The sequence below is a fragment of the Panthera pardus genome, unplaced genomic scaffold, assembly GCF_024362965.1.
Source record: "Panthera pardus isolate Hobbes unplaced genomic scaffold, ASM2436296v1 HiC_scaffold_8, whole genome shotgun sequence".
Classification (NCBI taxonomy): domain Eukaryota; kingdom Metazoa; phylum Chordata; class Mammalia; order Carnivora; family Felidae; genus Panthera; species Panthera pardus.
The window spans coordinates 139,486,166-139,503,336 of NW_026527013.1; the positions used below are offsets into that span (position 1 = coordinate 139,486,166).

General features: G+C 39.4%; 3 protein-coding genes across 18 annotated transcripts in view; all 3 read right to left on the reverse strand.

Annotated features, from left to right (window-relative positions):
- CADPS2 (calcium dependent secretion activator 2) overlaps positions 1-17,171 on the reverse strand; it is a 540,953-nt gene that overhangs the window by 369,109 nt on the left and 154,673 nt on the right. The window lies entirely within an intron of this gene.
- RNF133 (ring finger protein 133) lies at positions 261-1,841 on the reverse strand. The gene has a single exon (XM_019452595.2). The coding sequence runs from the start codon at positions 1,598-1,600 to the stop codon at positions 464-466; it is 1,137 nt and encodes a 378-aa protein (XP_019308140.2). The 5' UTR covers positions 1,601-1,841; the 3' UTR covers positions 261-463.
- Positions 4,598-5,924, reverse strand: RNF148 (ring finger protein 148). Its single transcript, XM_019452596.2, has one exon. The coding sequence runs from the start codon at positions 5,667-5,669 to the stop codon at positions 4,740-4,742; it is 930 nt and encodes a 309-aa protein (XP_019308141.1). The 5' UTR covers positions 5,670-5,924; the 3' UTR covers positions 4,598-4,739.

Genomic DNA, 17,171 nt, shown 5'->3' on the forward strand with positions numbered 1-17,171 from the left:
GAAAAACCACAGCACACATTGACTTCAAAAGTAGTATATTGTACTATAAATATAATATCAAAAATATTACTCTTTCTAGCACATAAGATAATTTATGGTTCCCAAACTTAATTGATGGCTTCTGTATAAGGAACATGCGAATATGTGAACAATTTTCTTATCAAGATGGAGCCCAGAATATGTACAAACATTTAGGGGGGAAAGTTCATTCTTGATTTTAACATGCATGTGTACAAAGAAATAGACATATATACTCAATAGACATGGACAAAAAGTTACATTTAGCAAAGGCAAAAAGGTAAACAAAAAAATCCTGCTAGGCCCTTTTTCTGCTTGACAAACAATGCAGAAAGTTACCAAAGTAACAAGAGGACACAAAAACCACACTTCAAACAAACTGCTTGTCAGTATTAGGACTTGAGTTGACAAACAGGTTTAATCCACTTGCTCAAAGGTCATGCTGTCAAGGTAAAGGATGAACATCTTCCACTACTGAAGTAAGCTGGCTGTCATTCTGAGGGGGCAGTGGCACTTCCCCCGCTTCCAAAGGGGCCACTTTGTCAGATCCTCTCACAGGAGGAAGTTCACTGTCTGTCTCTTCTTCATCAGGGGACAGGGCATCGGACAATTCATTTGACATGAGAACTTGCAAAGATTCTGTTCCATCTTCAACATCCACCTGAATACCCAAAGCTTTAAGAATGTCACGTTTGCACATGGGGCACGTCCCATGGGCCAGAATCCAGGGGTCAATGCAACTCTTGTGGAAAAAGTGTTTACAAGTGAGAATACGAACTGTATCGTTAGGCTTATAGAGTTCAAAGCAAACTACGCAGCTATCTCCATTTGGACTGATTTCCTCATCCCCCTCTTTCAGAACCCGAAGCTGCAGCTGGCCAAAGGCTTTCTTGAGATCAGTTGTTAACCGCTGCCATCTCCGGTTCTGAATCCTTGCTATCCAAAGTCTCCGAATATGATAAAAGATGAAATATGCTAAAGTAGCAGTTGTGACAATCACAAAAGAGACAAAATAGTGATTCATCCAGATGATGTGTTTCCTCCCCACCTCAACCATGACTGTAACGTGAACTCCCTTCTGAATTAAATGCAAAATCTTCACGCCCTTGAGGTTACCAATCATCACCACAACGATGTCTTCAAATGCCTGATGAGACATGGGAAAAACCTGATTGCCAGTTCCTGGAAAGTTGTAGATGATGACTCCGCCGGCTCCCTTCTCAATGGCCACCTTAATTTTCTGCGTGAAGGTACAACCACCTCGTTCAACAAGTGCAAGCCAGGTCTCTGAGTTCTTCAATCTGCTGAAACTGGTACTGGGATTACATGCATTTTGAGTTTTTCCATCAGGTGGCACGATAACTCCTGCCACTCTCTTCAAAGTGGAGCTTCTTCCAAACACTCCCGTTTCCCCCAACTCTGACAACATCCGATTCCCAACATGAAACGAGATGTTCATGTAAGCAGTCCAGACAGCACTGGCTCTGCAACAATTGTGACTAAGAAGCCAAAGAAAACTGAATTTCATAAGCCAGGAAGAAGCAGTTTTGTTTCTGTAAGTGCTAATCTTGAGTGGATTCATCTCTCTCCCCACCTAGCGACTGAAGAACCAACCCAACAAAAAGATGTGCCTTCCACATCTATGGGTAATCAGTTGAAAATAATAAAATGAGAAAAATCTTCAGGGTGAAAACAAGTTCCACGGTCTTCCGGCATGTTTTTGTAAGAAATTCTTAAAGAGGTCTTAGGAGGTTCAGATGTTTTATTAGAGAGAGGAAGAGAAACCCTTTAGATTGAAAAAAAAAAAAAAAATCCCAGTCCCACTAATGTAACTCCAGATACTGTTTACAATTGGGTGATGTGATTATGACATAAAAGATAACACAGCCAATTAGATAAGAGCTTTGAATCTGCTGTCAACTTACTGACTTGAGAGTTTCAAATACTGTTATGGGAGATACCTAGGTTGTAAGATCAAGTCAATCCCTGAGCAACATATTAACAGGTATCACATTAAATCAGAAATATAAAATTCATACCACACACACACACACACACCTGAAAGCATATGCAAGAAAGCCACAGCATTATCACTCTTCTTCACAAATCGAGGAAACATGCAACAAAATGGCAAGTTTAAAATAATTAGGAATTAGCATGAAGAACAATTATGTGGTAAAAGCAATGAGCGTTACTACCATTTTTCACTCACGTGATCACAATAGATTTTTTTATTTATCACATAAAGCACTGTACTAAGTTTATTTAACAACTGCTTGCTCAGGTTCATTGGTTTGATTTGGTTTTGATTTTTAAAAGGAGGGTATCCTGTTAGATTACTTTAGCCTCGCTTGTCTCACTCTTACATTGCCTATCCATAGGGATGACAGCAGTAAAGAACTTTAATCTCTTTTCTCTGCAGACACTGACATCTGTTACTGATCTAACAATATTTTGAGGGAAGAGAGGAAGAGTATAAGGGGAAACAATTCTGTTTAGCAGTCTTCGCATCATTCATCTTTAACAAAAAAGCAACTATTGATTTTAATAAAACATCAAGGTCCCTCATTTATTTTAATTATATTTATTTTAAATTTTTTTTTAACGTTTATTTATTTTTGAGACAGAGACAGAGCATGAATGGGGGAGGGTCAGAGAGAGAGGGAGACACAGAATCCGAAACAGGCTCCAGGCTCTGAGCTGTCAGCACAGAGCCCAACGCGGGGCTCGAACCCACGGACCGTGAGATCATGACCTGAGCCGAAGTCGGACGCTTCACTGACCGAGCCACCCAGGCGCCCCAAGGTCCCTCATTTAGATTAACACCAACAGCAGTGTTAAAGGTCACAGATGCTTTGAACAAAACATTTGCTAAAATCAAACATTCCTGATAGAAACTGCCCTTCCCCATCCCCACATACACTATCAGTTCTGCCTATATTTTTGCTCCACTTCTATCACTGGCACAAAAGGACTTCATACCAAAGTGACTCGTGGACTAACAAACATGGACAGCCCCTGGTGTAGGGGCATACACTTCCATGAGGGTATCTCTCAGTGGTTCTTATCCACTGGCTAGGAAAGCAAGAATTTTTACCTTGAATACAAATGTCTGTCCTTACAACACAGGATGCTGAGAGACAGTTTTGGCTGGGTCTCACCAGGGCTAAGGGAGCTAGTTGTTCTTATGAAACGTGAGTCAACAAAACTTGAGGCAGGGAAGAAGAACAGGGTCCTACAGGCCCAACCCAAGCGGCATAAGAACAAATACTACTGAGTAAACTTCAGCTCCCAAGAGTGAATTTTCTTTTCCAAAGGCCACTGACCTGATCGTATTTCCATCCAACCCGCTCTTCAAAATGTGTAGTACACAGTGTCTATATCCTTAAAGTGCCACCTAAGTTGATACCAATGGTGTAGCATTTCATCCAGAGAGATTTTAGTCAAACACAAAACCCAAATCTTTCAGCCTCTCCATTGTTACACAGAAGTATTTGTGTTTATCTACTCACAATTTTTAAAGGCAGCTGAACAAAATTTCAGCTCCACTCTAGAACTGTGTCAAAATGCCCAAGCAGAAACACACTCACCACCATTTTAAGAAAACAAAAGCACTTTACTAAGGTTAATTCTAGAAGAGAAATCTGCTACCAGAGCTAACTCACTAGGCTAGGCTAACTAGGCTCTGACAAACAAAAGAGATATTTTTTTGTGATGCTGTCCTTAAATGAGGTCTATAATAATTTAAAATATTTTAGTTACCTAACCAGAGGTGTTGTCATCCCAAGCAATTACTTAGAACGCATGATCTACCCAGTGCCTTTGGAAACCAGAGTTCCTATTGATTAACCGTGGAGAATTAAATCAAGGTCTAATTATATAATGATTTTATTTTTTTAAGTAAGCTCCATGCCCAACTTGGGGCCTGAACTCACAACTCTGAGATTAAGAGTTGCATGCTCTATTGGCTGAGCCATCCAGGCATCCCTATAATGAAATTTATTTAATAGAGATTTTAGGTATCAAAAACAGAGTGTTATGCTAAGTGAAATAAGTCATACAGAGAAAGACAGATACCATATGTTTTCACTCTTATGTGGATCCTGAGAAATTTAACAGAAGACCAAGACCATGGAATAGGGGAAGGAAAAAAAAGAAAAAGAAAAAGAGAGAGAGAGAGAGAGAGAGAGAGAGAGAGAGAGAGAGAGAGAGAGAGGGGCAGCCAAACCATAAGAGACTCTTAAAAACTGAGAATAAACTGAGGGTTGATGGGGGGGTGGGAGGGAGGGGAAAGTGGGTGACAGGCATTGAGGAGGGCACCTGTTGGGGATGAGCACTGGGTGTTGTATGGAAACCAATTTGACAATTAATTTCATCATTAAAAAACCCATAGAAATAATAAAATGAATCTAAAAAAGAAACTTTAAAATATCATGCCTAATTCTCTATAGCCTCAACACCAAAATCATTTTAATTTGAAGATAAAACTAATTTGCTTTTAAACATATACTGATGTTCTTATTTGGATAAAGACAAAAAAGTCTAACAACTTAATAGAAAAACAACAAGTTCAAATAGCTGGCATGATATGGAGTTTTATTTTAAAAACGCAACTTTCATCCTCTTCAGTGCTTAGGTAGAGGAGATGGAGTTTCTCTCTACATAAAGTATTACGTGAAAATTCATTTAATTTTAACCTTTGGGAAGACTCAGTTATATCTTCAGAAGATTGTCTGGGTTGAAGTTTTCAGAATGTCACACTTGCACATGGGGCATGTCCTGTGTGCTAAAAGCCAGGGGTCAATGCACGTCTTATGGAAAAAATGTTTGCAAGTTAAAATACGTACTACATCTTGGGGTTTGTAGATGTCAAAGCAAACAACACAACTGTCTTCGTTTGGATCTAGTTCCTTATCCCCCTCCTTGAGCACTCGCAGTTGAAGCTGACCGATAGCTTTCTTCACATCTGCTTTCATCTGTCTTCGCCTCCTGGCGGAAGAATTGGGCACCCTAGGTCTCCAAGCACAGTACAAGAAAAGGTAGGCAACTGTGGCAGCCAGGAAGGTAAAGAGAGACATGACATAACGGCTCAGCCATGGCATGTGCATTCTTCCCACCTCAATGATGATCGTCACGTAGACTCCTTTCTGAATCAAATGCAAAAGTTCCATGCCTTTCAAGTTGCCTATCATTACTGCAACTATATTTTCCGTTCCCTGGTGAGACATGGGAAATACTTTGTTACCCGTACCTGGATAGTTATAGATGATCACCCCATTTGCTCCCTTCTCTGCTGCCACGTTGATTTTATGTGTAAAAGTACAGCCCCCCCGTTCAATGAGGGCCAACCAAGAGTCTGCTTGTTCAGGTCTGCTGAAGTTGGTCATAGGATTACAAGCATTCTGATTCCATCCTTCAGGAAGTACCGCCACACCAGACACCCTTTCCAAAGGAGAATGATTTCCGAACACGCCACTCTCTCCTAATTCAGATATAATCCGATTTCCCACCTGAAATGTTATATTCAGGTGGGCTGTCCAAATGGCTTTTCCTTTTGAGCCAGAAAGGCTAAGTAGTAGAAAGATGCTAAGCCGCAATAGTTGAGATGAAACAGAACTATGAGTTGAAGGAGTAATTCTAAGTAGGCTCATTCCTCCATTTGCCTCTTAACTGACAAACAAAAAACAAAACATCAGTTGTAAAAAAAAAAATAGCAAAGAAGCTAACTTCAATTGTTGGCAGTAGATAATTAAAGCACATAAATGGAAAAAAGTCTGTGTTGATCAGAGGTATGTTCCTCCTTCCAGCATTTTTATTTTTGGTAGATTATCTTTCTTGTAATGAAACAGAACAAGAGTTGTTATTAGTACAATGTGATTTCAAGCAAATTATGACTTCCTCATGGGGATATTGTGACATCAGAGGTAGTTAAGCCAATCCAGGAGTTGATATTAGTGCACTGCATACTGAAATTCTATTGGCCAAAAAACCACCAAGCAAGGACTCATGGTATCTAACAATTTGGATAAACTGTAAAGCAATAAACAGGCAAGTTTTTGTTTTTAAGCCCGGAGTTTCTTTCTTAGTTCTGGATAGAGTGAAAACTGCCTAATACCACTCTATATTCATTGTTTTTCTGTCTGTTAAGCAAAGTAGAAATCATTCATGTATTCGTGCATGTGGCTGGCCAGTCACCAGTTCTCATGCATGGTTCATGCTACCCAATATGCTAATCTATGGGCAGCAGGAACAAATCATTTCTACTCTCTTTCAAAATTAAATGCTTATCTCAGATTCAACATGAGGATAATAAACATGTTGTAAGCCTGATACATTGCCAACTCACAAGGCAAATTCAACTTTTCACTAAAATTGCTACTAAGAATCTATGTGCTAGGCAAACACTAAGCATGGATCATACATTGGAGGCAAAAACAGGCACCTACTGTGTGGAGCTTACTACCTAGCGCAGACAGATTTATATATGTGTGTGTGTATATATATATATATATATATATATATTTATATTTATATTTATATTTATACATAAATAAATATATATATAAATATAAAAAATCTATATTATATATATAAATATATATTTGTTTTTGAGAAGAGAGAGAGCGAGCGCAAGCAGGGAAGGGACAGAGAGAGGGAGACACAGAATCTGAAGCAGGCTCTAGGCTGAGCTGATGCACAGAGCCTGAGGCGGGGCTCAAACTCATGAATGGTGAGATCATGACCTGAACCGAAGTCGGATGCTTAACCAACTGAGCCATTCAGGCACCCCTAGTGAGGACACATCTTAAACACACACACAAACACGTAGCTGCAAGTTGATAGGGTCGCTGAAAGGAAAACATTCTATCCGAAGAATATAAAAGGACACAAATTTGATTAGAGGTCCAAGGCATTGCTCCCCAAGGAAGCAGTACGTACTACCACTAAGACTTGAAAGATAAATCAGAATTACCTAAGCTGAGAATAGTATTTCAGGCAGAGGAAATGGCAGTTTCAAGACCCTAACACAGGAAAGAACACAGCAAATGAAAGGATCTGAAGCAATGTCTGTTTGGCAAAACAGGAGAAGAGAGGGCAAAAGGTAATGAGGGAGGAGGGCAAACGGCAATCAGCGTGCAGGGTTGTAAATGTTACACCAGGATTTTGAATTAGGTCCCAAGGACAAAAGAAACACACCAAAGGGGTTGCAAGGTGGGGAGGTGGACTTATAAACATTTCAAGATGTAGACACGTTATCAAGCACACTCTGTCTCATGCGGGGAGCGGGTTGGAGGAGAAGAGTGGTGAGGGGAGCTTAGGTAGACGGTGGCTTGGACTCCTGAAATAGTAGTAAACATGCAGAGGCACAGACAAGTCAGTCACTTCAAAGGTTGAATTAACAGATCTGGTAACTGGAAGGGTAGTAGCAGGTGGAGGAAAGGAGGACCACAATGGCCACAAATCACTCTGTTAGTTTATTGCTGCAAACCGTGGCATCTTTACTGCTTTAAAGATCCTTTAATGCTTATTTGCCCTAATTTTAAATCTCACCTGAAGTCTGTTTCAAAGATTCAATAAACAGGCAACACTCAAACATTTATCATTTTCATTATATAGAATGTAGCCTATGCCCCAGGCATACTGTAACGCCCTCGGGATACAAAAGGGACAAAAAAAAATTTGAGACATGTTGACAATTTTGCCGTTTTGACAAAAGCATTTAGTTGTACTCCTTGTAATATTTAATATTCACTTACAAAAATAAAATTGGAAACCATGAAACTTGTCTCATCATTCAGTTCACATCTGGACTACTGTGAAGACACACAGAACGTGGAGTCTTCCTAGCTTCAAATCATGTCAAGCGCTGGCCCATTAACATTGACCAGGTGAAGCCTTACTAGGAAGACCATTTACATCATCACATTAGGTGCTGTAGGATTACTTAACATTTGGATTTTAAGAAGTAATTCTCTAAGTCATGGGACTAAAAGGCACGGTGTAAGCAACATAGTCAGTCGTATTGTGACAGCATTGTAGGGTGACAGATGGCAGCTACCACACTTGTGGGCCGAACATCACGTATAAACTTGTCCAGTCACTATGCATATACCTGAAAATATGTAACACTGTGTGTCAACTACACCTGGAAAACACACAACTGGAGTAGAATTTCAAACACAAATTCCTTCTTTCTATTAAAAAAAAAAAATCACTAAGTTGTGGAGACCTAACGCACAGCCTGGTGACTACAGTAAAGAACGCTGTATACTCAACATTTGCCAAAAAAGTAGATCTCAAGTGTCCTCATCACACACACAAATGGAAACTATGTGAGGGGATGGATAGGTTAACTAGTTTGTGATCGATTTCAAAACGTACACGTACCAAAGCATCACATTGTACACCTTACACACGTGTAATTTTTGTCCATTTGTCAATACCTCAGTAAACCTGGTTAAAAAATTCTAACTTTGTTTTGGTTTGCTAATTCTTAAGGGTAAACAGTTTAAACAGGAACTATATTCTGACTCAGTAACACATCTCAAATCTCAAGGTCATGTGGTCGAAAAATGATTTGAAAATTTTACCAATTCATTGTTATTTTTCTCACTACGAGGTAAGGGGATTAAGGCAATGATAGAACTCGCTGGAGTCCCAGAATACATGCAACTATAAGAAACAACTGTTTACCTCCAACACAGTGGTTTCCAAATAGGGGACAATTTTCCCTTCCAGGGGATATTTGGCTGTTTCTGAAGACATTTTCGACTGCCACAATGACAGAATACTATTGGCATGTACTGGTAGAGGCCAGGGATGCTTTTAAAAATTCCAAAGTGCACATGGATAGCCCGGTTAAATAATTATCTGGTCCAAAATGTCAATGCTGAGGCTAATAAACTAATAAAACAGGCTTGTGAGGAAGGAACCAACACAAAACTTACTTCTCCATGGGATATCTGAGCTCTTATCATAAATTAAGCTTTTATAATTGCCAATATATCAATAACGATCCCCTTTACTGGTGCTCTCCCACCAAAGGAAAAAGGTACAAACTGCCACATGAGTAAACACAGCAGCTACAGGCTCTAAATTCCTTTTACCCAAAGGAATGATATTTAAATAATCATTAACCACAACAAACATGTAATACACACTATACACTGACAAGGGCTACAGCCTGTATCACAAGGAACACAACACGGTCCCTTTATTAAGGAGGTCATCATCTAGGTAGTAGAAAAGTGTTATGTACAAATCAGAAATAGGCATCTCTGTATCTTAACTTTCAGGTTCCACCTAAAATGTTAAGAAGGTTATAATTTTCATTACTCAAATTTCCAGAAATCTCCACCCTGATGACAGAAATAGCCAAATGCATTCACTCAGCATTGCCCACATAGTATCTGTAAGATACAGGCAATACTGAAGAAACTTTAATAAATGATTTCACAAGTCACAGTATCCAGGGCTATGATATTCGAGATCTCTAAGAATCCACAAAACACACTGGATTCACTTAAAGTTTGAAAACTATGTAAGTTTTCTGCCAGTAACTAAATGCATAATAGGATTTGGCAAGAACAGAATATTAAAAGGCAGAATTACATCAACTTAAAATTATATATTTTATTGTAAATTAAGTTCTCATAATGTATTTTCTCATTTTCTCTCATAAGTTAATCACTACTCTCACATATTCTCAGACATATGCAATAAAAAATTTTTTAATATACAAATGCTTTCTCCTCAATATTCTTGAACACAGAAAGGAGTTCTGAATATGCTTAAATGAAAGACAATAAATTTTTTAAATAACATGAAGTTGGGAATTACCTGGACAGTCAAGTACTATGTACTAGAACAGGTACAGATACATGAAAACCCCAAAATTTACTCAGGCTCTTCATTATTCCTTATATTAACCAATTTAATGACTTTCAAAGTCATTAAAGGCTCTGGTAATTAAGTATATTAGACACTTGTTTTTTCTCTGTACATGTGAAGTTTTTGGCTTTTTCGGGGGAAGGTCTGAGAGAGCATGTGCATAAGCAGGGGGAGGGTCACAGAAAGGGGTACAGTGCTCATAGGAGCAAGCTCGATGTGGGGGCTCGGACTCACAAACCATGAGATCATGACCTGAGGTGAAGACCAACAGTACCACACAGGTGCCCCCAAAGCAGACACGTTTTAAATCACCACATGACCAACCACCATTTCTTCACTAATGTAAGCCAGGATTACTATTTCTATTTACTGGCATGCCTAACAGATGCAGGAGGAAAGTTTAGTTAGTGTAGGAGCTCCAAAGCTCCAAGAAGCCACCATGACATGGAGGATGGGGAATGCTCACCTTACTCACTCAACAGTGCTGGCTCAAAAGAGCTTGTGTGAATGAGTAGTTAGCATGGTCAGGTTTTATCACACTTGAATGAATACTTTCCACTGTTTTAGTCTGGCCTTCAAAAGCATTCCCATAGTGTTGAACTTTGCAATAGCATCGTTATCTAATCTCCCATCACCTTGGATTTATTCTGTTGCCAGAGCAACCTATAGACAAAAAGTAATGAAGTTTCCAATGGCATTCCTTTTTTTGCTTAAAACTTTAGATGGCTTGCTCTATTCAAAGGATAACACCCAAGTGGCCAAGAATGAAATACAAGCCTCTCCAGCTTGGTCCTCTTTGCTTTCATCTGGTCTCATTTTCTACAATTATCAATCCTGAAATTTATCTTCAATTCAAACAGCTTATAGTTTCCTGCACTCGTATTGCGGCAGTCACTATAGAAGACCTTACACAGGCTTTATGCCTTCTAATAAGCGGGTTTGTTCCTATGGTAGGTACACTGATTGCAAACGACACCAATTACTTCCCTCCCTCTAATGACAGCCCTTACAATGTGGCTTAGAGCAGTTCCTTCCATCAGGAGGTGGATCTATTTCTACACCCTTTGAACTTAAGTAGTAAAGAGACTAGAACAGGAGTACAGACATGCCAGGTCTGAGTCTAAGCCTCAGGAAGCCTTACCGTCTTGCCCTGTTCCCCAGCTCTCAGAACCCCACCACCCTCAAGTAAAGAAAACTAGCCTAACAAGATGCTAAGTGGAAGAGAGGCCAGGCAGCCTAGCTGAGCCCACCCTACATCAGTATACAGATGGACCAACATGTGTGAAAGGCCTTGATAAGCAGAGAGGTCTACATGATCGTGAGGTGACCACACAGATCTGAAGACTCACCTGGTCAACCCTAGACTTCTGAGCAATAACACATACTGACTCTTATTTTACAGTTTATAAAAAGAAGAAACTGCCCCGATATACAGGAGTTTGGGATGGTTTATAATGCAGCAGCTGACAGAGCTCCCTCTACAGAATTATCTACTCCATTAACTTCCTTCACAGCTAGGACTCAATGGCTCATTTTCAGTACTCATCCTCTAGCACAGTATCTAGCACATGTAGTTATCTATTGTAAGTTCTTAGTGAAGGTTGGATAAATTCATAGTGTCATTATCCTCTATATCCTAATATATACTATTCCTCATTCAATAATGTATGTATTTTGTTTTATCGTTACAAGGGTGATAATTTCAGTTTGGGTATAATTAGAATGTGCATGAGTTCAATATTGAATTCTGTATATTTAATACTCCAAACTGGATTTCCTATAGCCATACTTGAATACAAAGATAAATGAGCATGTAGAGTATGACCAAATGTCTTTAAATTTTAATGGGTATAAAACAAACTACCTAAATTATATTCTCTTCTGCATTCAGAATTTAAGTCAAGGTTCATATAACTAACACTAAATTGAGTACCTTTTTTTTCTTCTCCATCTACCTAGTTCGAATATAGAATGGTAATCAATAGAGTAGGAATATATTAGTAACCAGTCTGAGAAGTAATTGGGGAAAAAAAAAAACCTTTATTTACACTGTAACCTCTGCATCAAGAAGGATAGAGGAAGAAGCTGAACATCCTTAAGTAAACACAAGATTAAGAACTGTATTTGATTGTATGATCATCTTTCTTTGAGTTGGGACAAAACACATCTTAATATTAACTCGATCATTTAGTCTGGAGTTTTGTTTGAAAGGGTGAATAGGCAATGCACTCAAAAAAAAAAAAAAAAAGAAAAAAGGAATCTTTTGAATAACTGCCAAGAACTTGTTCTGTTCTATCAATAGACTTTTTCTGCTTCTGTAGTAAGAGCCAACACTGAGGACCAAATGGGTATGAAGGCCGATTTTGAGGCTCTGCCATTTTAAAATTGTTCTAAAACCGTCAAGTAGATTCCAGACCTTCCTAAGCCAAAGTCAGTCATTGAAGGTTTCTGTTTTGCCTTCCTAAGACCAGTCCTGCAGAGCACACTTAACTCTGAGTAAGCTCTTAGCCACCTGAAATAGCAGGGTAGAGGCAATTAAGGAGATTTTCCCATTTAAATCAGTTATATTTTTCCAATTCACCGGTCACAAAACCTTTATCCATTTGTGAGGTAATTTAATCCCTCCTGGGAGGCAGCAGAGGAGAAAAATCAGGAGGATGGCATCATCATGCCAGCAGCAACTTGCTGAAGCACCCAGCTATGTGACAGACCCGCCGGGAAACCCAGTCTTCACCACATGCTGAGTGAGGGGTGCCACAGTGAGCCTGTTTTTTCACTTGTACAATGTAATGTCGGCCTCTCAGCGCGATGGATGGTGGACTATCAGATGACCGCTTCCACGTTTATTCGGAAATCACCAAGCACACCGCTGGCATGGCAGAGGCTTGATCAACAGGCCTGGCCCTTCCACCCCTTCCCAATTCTAGATAGCCTATTTCCTCCATTTTCCACCTAATAAAATTCTTCTCATCCTTCACGACTCATCCCAATCCTCCCTCTGCAATCTCCCCAGAGAAAAGCACCTGTTCCTATGACACATTGTTTTTACATCTATTTGACAGTCAATTCTGCCGTATATTACATGTAGTTAGATGTTTATGTCTGTTCCCAGTTCAGTTTGACTTAAAATGTCTGGTGAGTAATGTTAACTTATTTGTATAAAACTGGTTTCCTCCCTTTTGCCCCTATACTAGCACAGGGACTAGCGCTCAGGGTCCCTGTCAAATATTTGTCTTTTCAAGTACTTATTCTTCAAAATACTAAGACCCATCAGCAGCTCTGGCAACCTCTGGTTTGTACAGCCACCCATTTAAAAAATATATAAAACAGGCAATGATGTGACAAGTCTTCCCTCAGCTAAGAATTACTTTGACAACAGTTGTCCAGCAAAGGCTTATTTAGTATCACAAGATCAGAGGCCATCCGTCTGACATTTTTTCTGTGAAATAAATTCCATCCACAGCTCTATACTTGAAAAATGGAATAATATACAGCATAAAGTAATAACTATTTCTAATGTTTAAGTAGACTCTACTGAATCAAAAACCCTTTAGTTTAGGAGTGCCTGGGTGGCTCAGTCGTTTAGGCATCTGACTCTTGATTTCGGCTCAGGTCATGATCTCTTGGGTTCATAGGTTTGAGCCCCACATCAGGCTCTACACTGAGAGTGTGGAGTCTGTTTGGGATTCTTTCCCCCACTCCCTCTGTCCCTCCCCTGCTCTCTACCTCTCTCTTTCAAAATAAACATTAAAAAAATTCTTTTACTTTATAGATCAACGTATCTGTATCTCAAGTCATATGTCAAATGGTCAATATAACAAAACTGTATCAGATTAATATTGCGCATTTCAGCACCTCAAAGCCCTAGATTAGATCAGCAGTAATACTTAAAGCACAAAGTTCTAAATGACACCAACTTTCTCAGCAACCCAGAAGGCCTTCTATATTCCCCAGCTAAAAATGTGGTCAAATCCTACAATCCCCAGAAACCTGCTGATTAAAATCCTATAATTCTAAGAAGTTCTCTATATTGACAGAATATTTGCTATCACTTTTCCACATGTAACATTCACTCTTAAAGACTAGAGACCTAGTCTCTACATAAATGCCTCTTACCATCTCCAACTAAACAGTTAACATGGCTGCCCTTTAGAGAAAGGGTTTTGGGACTCAGAGGGGGCAAGAAAATAGTCACAGAGCTTAGTTATTATTATTGTTGGAATATACATGACCAACTTCAAACAAAAGGTGTTTTTTGTTCCCTCACACCCACAGACCTCCTATAAAATCAAAACAAAGAAGTAAAGCTTTTGATTAGCTTTCCTGACATGATATTGTTCATTATGTTGAAAAGGAGCCTTGTTTCACCAATTGTTATATTACTAATCCACATTAAACTCGAAGAAGAACATTCAGGTCACCAATGACTCAAACTATCCATGATTTTTTAGGAAAAGATGTTTGAGTTTTAAGGGATAGATGTAATGATGTGAGAAAGCAAAGTGTGGGTAAACTACACATAAAGAATTTCATTCTGTGCAACATAGTTGAATTATTGATGTTCCACTATTTTATTGAGAGGACACTAAAATTACTCAGGTGGAAAACTAAATGATCGACATCCCATATAAATGAAAGTAGACTGTAAAAAGATGGCGGCAGAGTAGGAAGACCCTAGGCTCCCTTTATCCTAGGAATACAACAATGAGATCATACTAAATATCCCAGAAATCAACATGAAGTCTGGCAGAACAAACTCCACAACTAAAGATAGAGCAGAAGCCACATCAAAGAAGGTGGGAAGTGCAGAGATATGGCTTGGGAGAGAACTGGATCATAAACGTGGTTGCAGAGAAGGGGGAGAGGCAGATTAGCACATAGGGGAGTACATGGGGAAAATGAACCCCTACAGCAAGTGGCTTGGAAAGTGAGAGGACCTAGATTTCATGAGTTCTTGAAACAAGCACAGCTTAAAGCCTGGAGTTTTAAAGCCTGGGTCAGCATGCTTGGCCCTGGGAGAGGCTGGAGGATACTGGTGCTGAAGGGCAAACTGCCTGTGGACCAACAGTATGGAAACAGTTATCTGAAGAGCACCTGGGGCACACAGTTGGAAGGTTAGTTGCTCGTCTCAGATCATGTCCCAAAGAGGGAGTATCGAGGGTGAGATCCTACCAGTAACAAAAGAACTGGCAGGTGCCATTTCTTCCCCACCCTTCAGCATTGAGCACAGGGCTACCTGCAGTAACCAGCCAGTGCCCGTACTCATTGCCTAACTTGCTCATACCAAGCCCCAACCCCTGCACTATGGTGGAACCATCCTTCCCAGTCACACCTGCCTCAGTCTTGGCCCTGCAGGAACCCCTCTCTCAGAAGACCAGCCCAAACCCCTGCCCACACCACAACCCCCAACCCTGGGGTTTTTCCAAGTCCTCTGTTCTAGTGGCAACACAGACAGGTCTCATTTCAGAAGCAGATCAAAGCATACCTAGTTAAACTTAGCACATTCAGACCAGGGACCAAACATTGCCCACAACACACAAAGAAAGCCTCTGCAGAAGGCTGGTCTAAAGGGAAAAAAACAAAACAAAACAAACAAAAAAACAGCCAGGACACAACAGCAGAGTGCACGGAGCACACATTGACGACAATCCGAGAAGCACCAGGCCCTGAGAAACAGGGGATGCTAAAATCCAGGGCACTATGGGATTTCTTCTTCATAAGGCTATTAAAGGAGAAGTAACTGACTTTCCTAATACACAAAATAGGCACAGATACTTAGACAAAATAAGACAGAGGAATGTCCCAAATAAAAGACCACGACAAGGCCAGAGATCTAAGGGAAACAGGTGTAAGTAACATGTCTGATAGAGGATTTAAAGCAATCATCAGAAGGATACTCACTTGATTTGAAAAGAGTGTAGGACGTGAGTGATACCCTTAACACACAGATAAAGAATAAATAGAGATAAAGGCCTCAATAAACAAAATGAGAAACATGCTGGATGGAAGGGACAGGAGGCTGAGAGGAACAAATTTATGACTTAAAAGAGTAATGGAAAGAAATCAAGGTTAACAAAAGAGAAAAAGAGTTACACAAAAGAACTTAGGGAACCCAGCAATTCCATCAAACATAGTAACATTCATATTATAGCAGTCCCAGAAGAAAAGGAGAAAGGGGGACAGAATATATTTGAAAACATAATAGCTGAAAGCTTCCCTAACCTGGGGAAGGAAACAGATACCCAGATCCAGGAGGCACAGAGAAACCCTAAAAAAATTAACAAAAGCAGATTGACACCAAGGCATGTTGTAATCAAAATGGCAAAATGTAGTGATACAGGAAAAAAACACTATAAAAGAATCAAGACAAAAGATGGTTATATACAAAGGAAACCCCACCATAAGGCTATCAGTGGGTTTTTCAGCAGAAACATTCCAAGCCAGAAAAGAGTGGGATGATATATACAAAGTGCTGAATGGGAAAAACCTGCAACCAAGAATATTCTACGCCACAAGGTTATCACACAGAATAAGAGGAGAGATAAAGAGCTTCCCAGACAAAAACTATAAGAGTTATGACCACTAAGCCAGCCCTGTAAGAAATAATAAAGGGGACTCTGAGTGGAAAAGGAAACCAAAAGTTACAGTATAAAGGCAGGAAACACAATAGTAGTAAAAATGAGCATTTTTGTAAAATATCAGTCAAGGAACTCACAAAATAAAAGAATAGAAATGATTCCTTTAGGTATATGTTTTAAGTATGGTATGTTTTAGGTATATGACCTATATACATGTACCTACAACATGGGGAGGAGTAAAGAATGGGTTCCAACTTAAAGGACCATCAACTTGATATAGACTGTATACACAGATGTTATATACAAACCTAATGATAATCACAGATCAATAATAAATGTGCAAAGAATAACAAGAAAGAAATCCAAATAGATCATTAAAGAAAATCAGCAAACCATGAAAAAGACAAAAAAGGGTGAGGGAAAATCTTCAACAACCACAAAATAATTAATAAAATGGCAATAAATACATATCAATAATTACTTGGAACGTAAATTGACTAAACACTCCAATAAAAAGATATTACGTGATGGAATGGATAACAAAAAAAAAAACAAGACCCATGTATATACTGCCCCTAAGAGACTCATTTCAGACCTAAAGACATCTATAGATTGGAAGTGAGAGGACAGACAAACATTTATCACGCAAATGGTTGTCAAAAGAAAGCTAAAGTAGCAAAGCTA

Excerpts from the sequence above, each read along its gene's own strand:
- RNF148 (XM_019452596.2), bottom strand. The coding sequence starts at position 5,669 with ATGAGCCTACTTAGAATTACTCCTTCAACTCATAGTTCTGTTTCATCT.
- RNF133 (XM_019452595.2), bottom strand. The coding sequence starts at position 1,600 with ATGAATCCACTCAAGATTAGCACTTACAGAAACAAAACTGCTTCTTCC.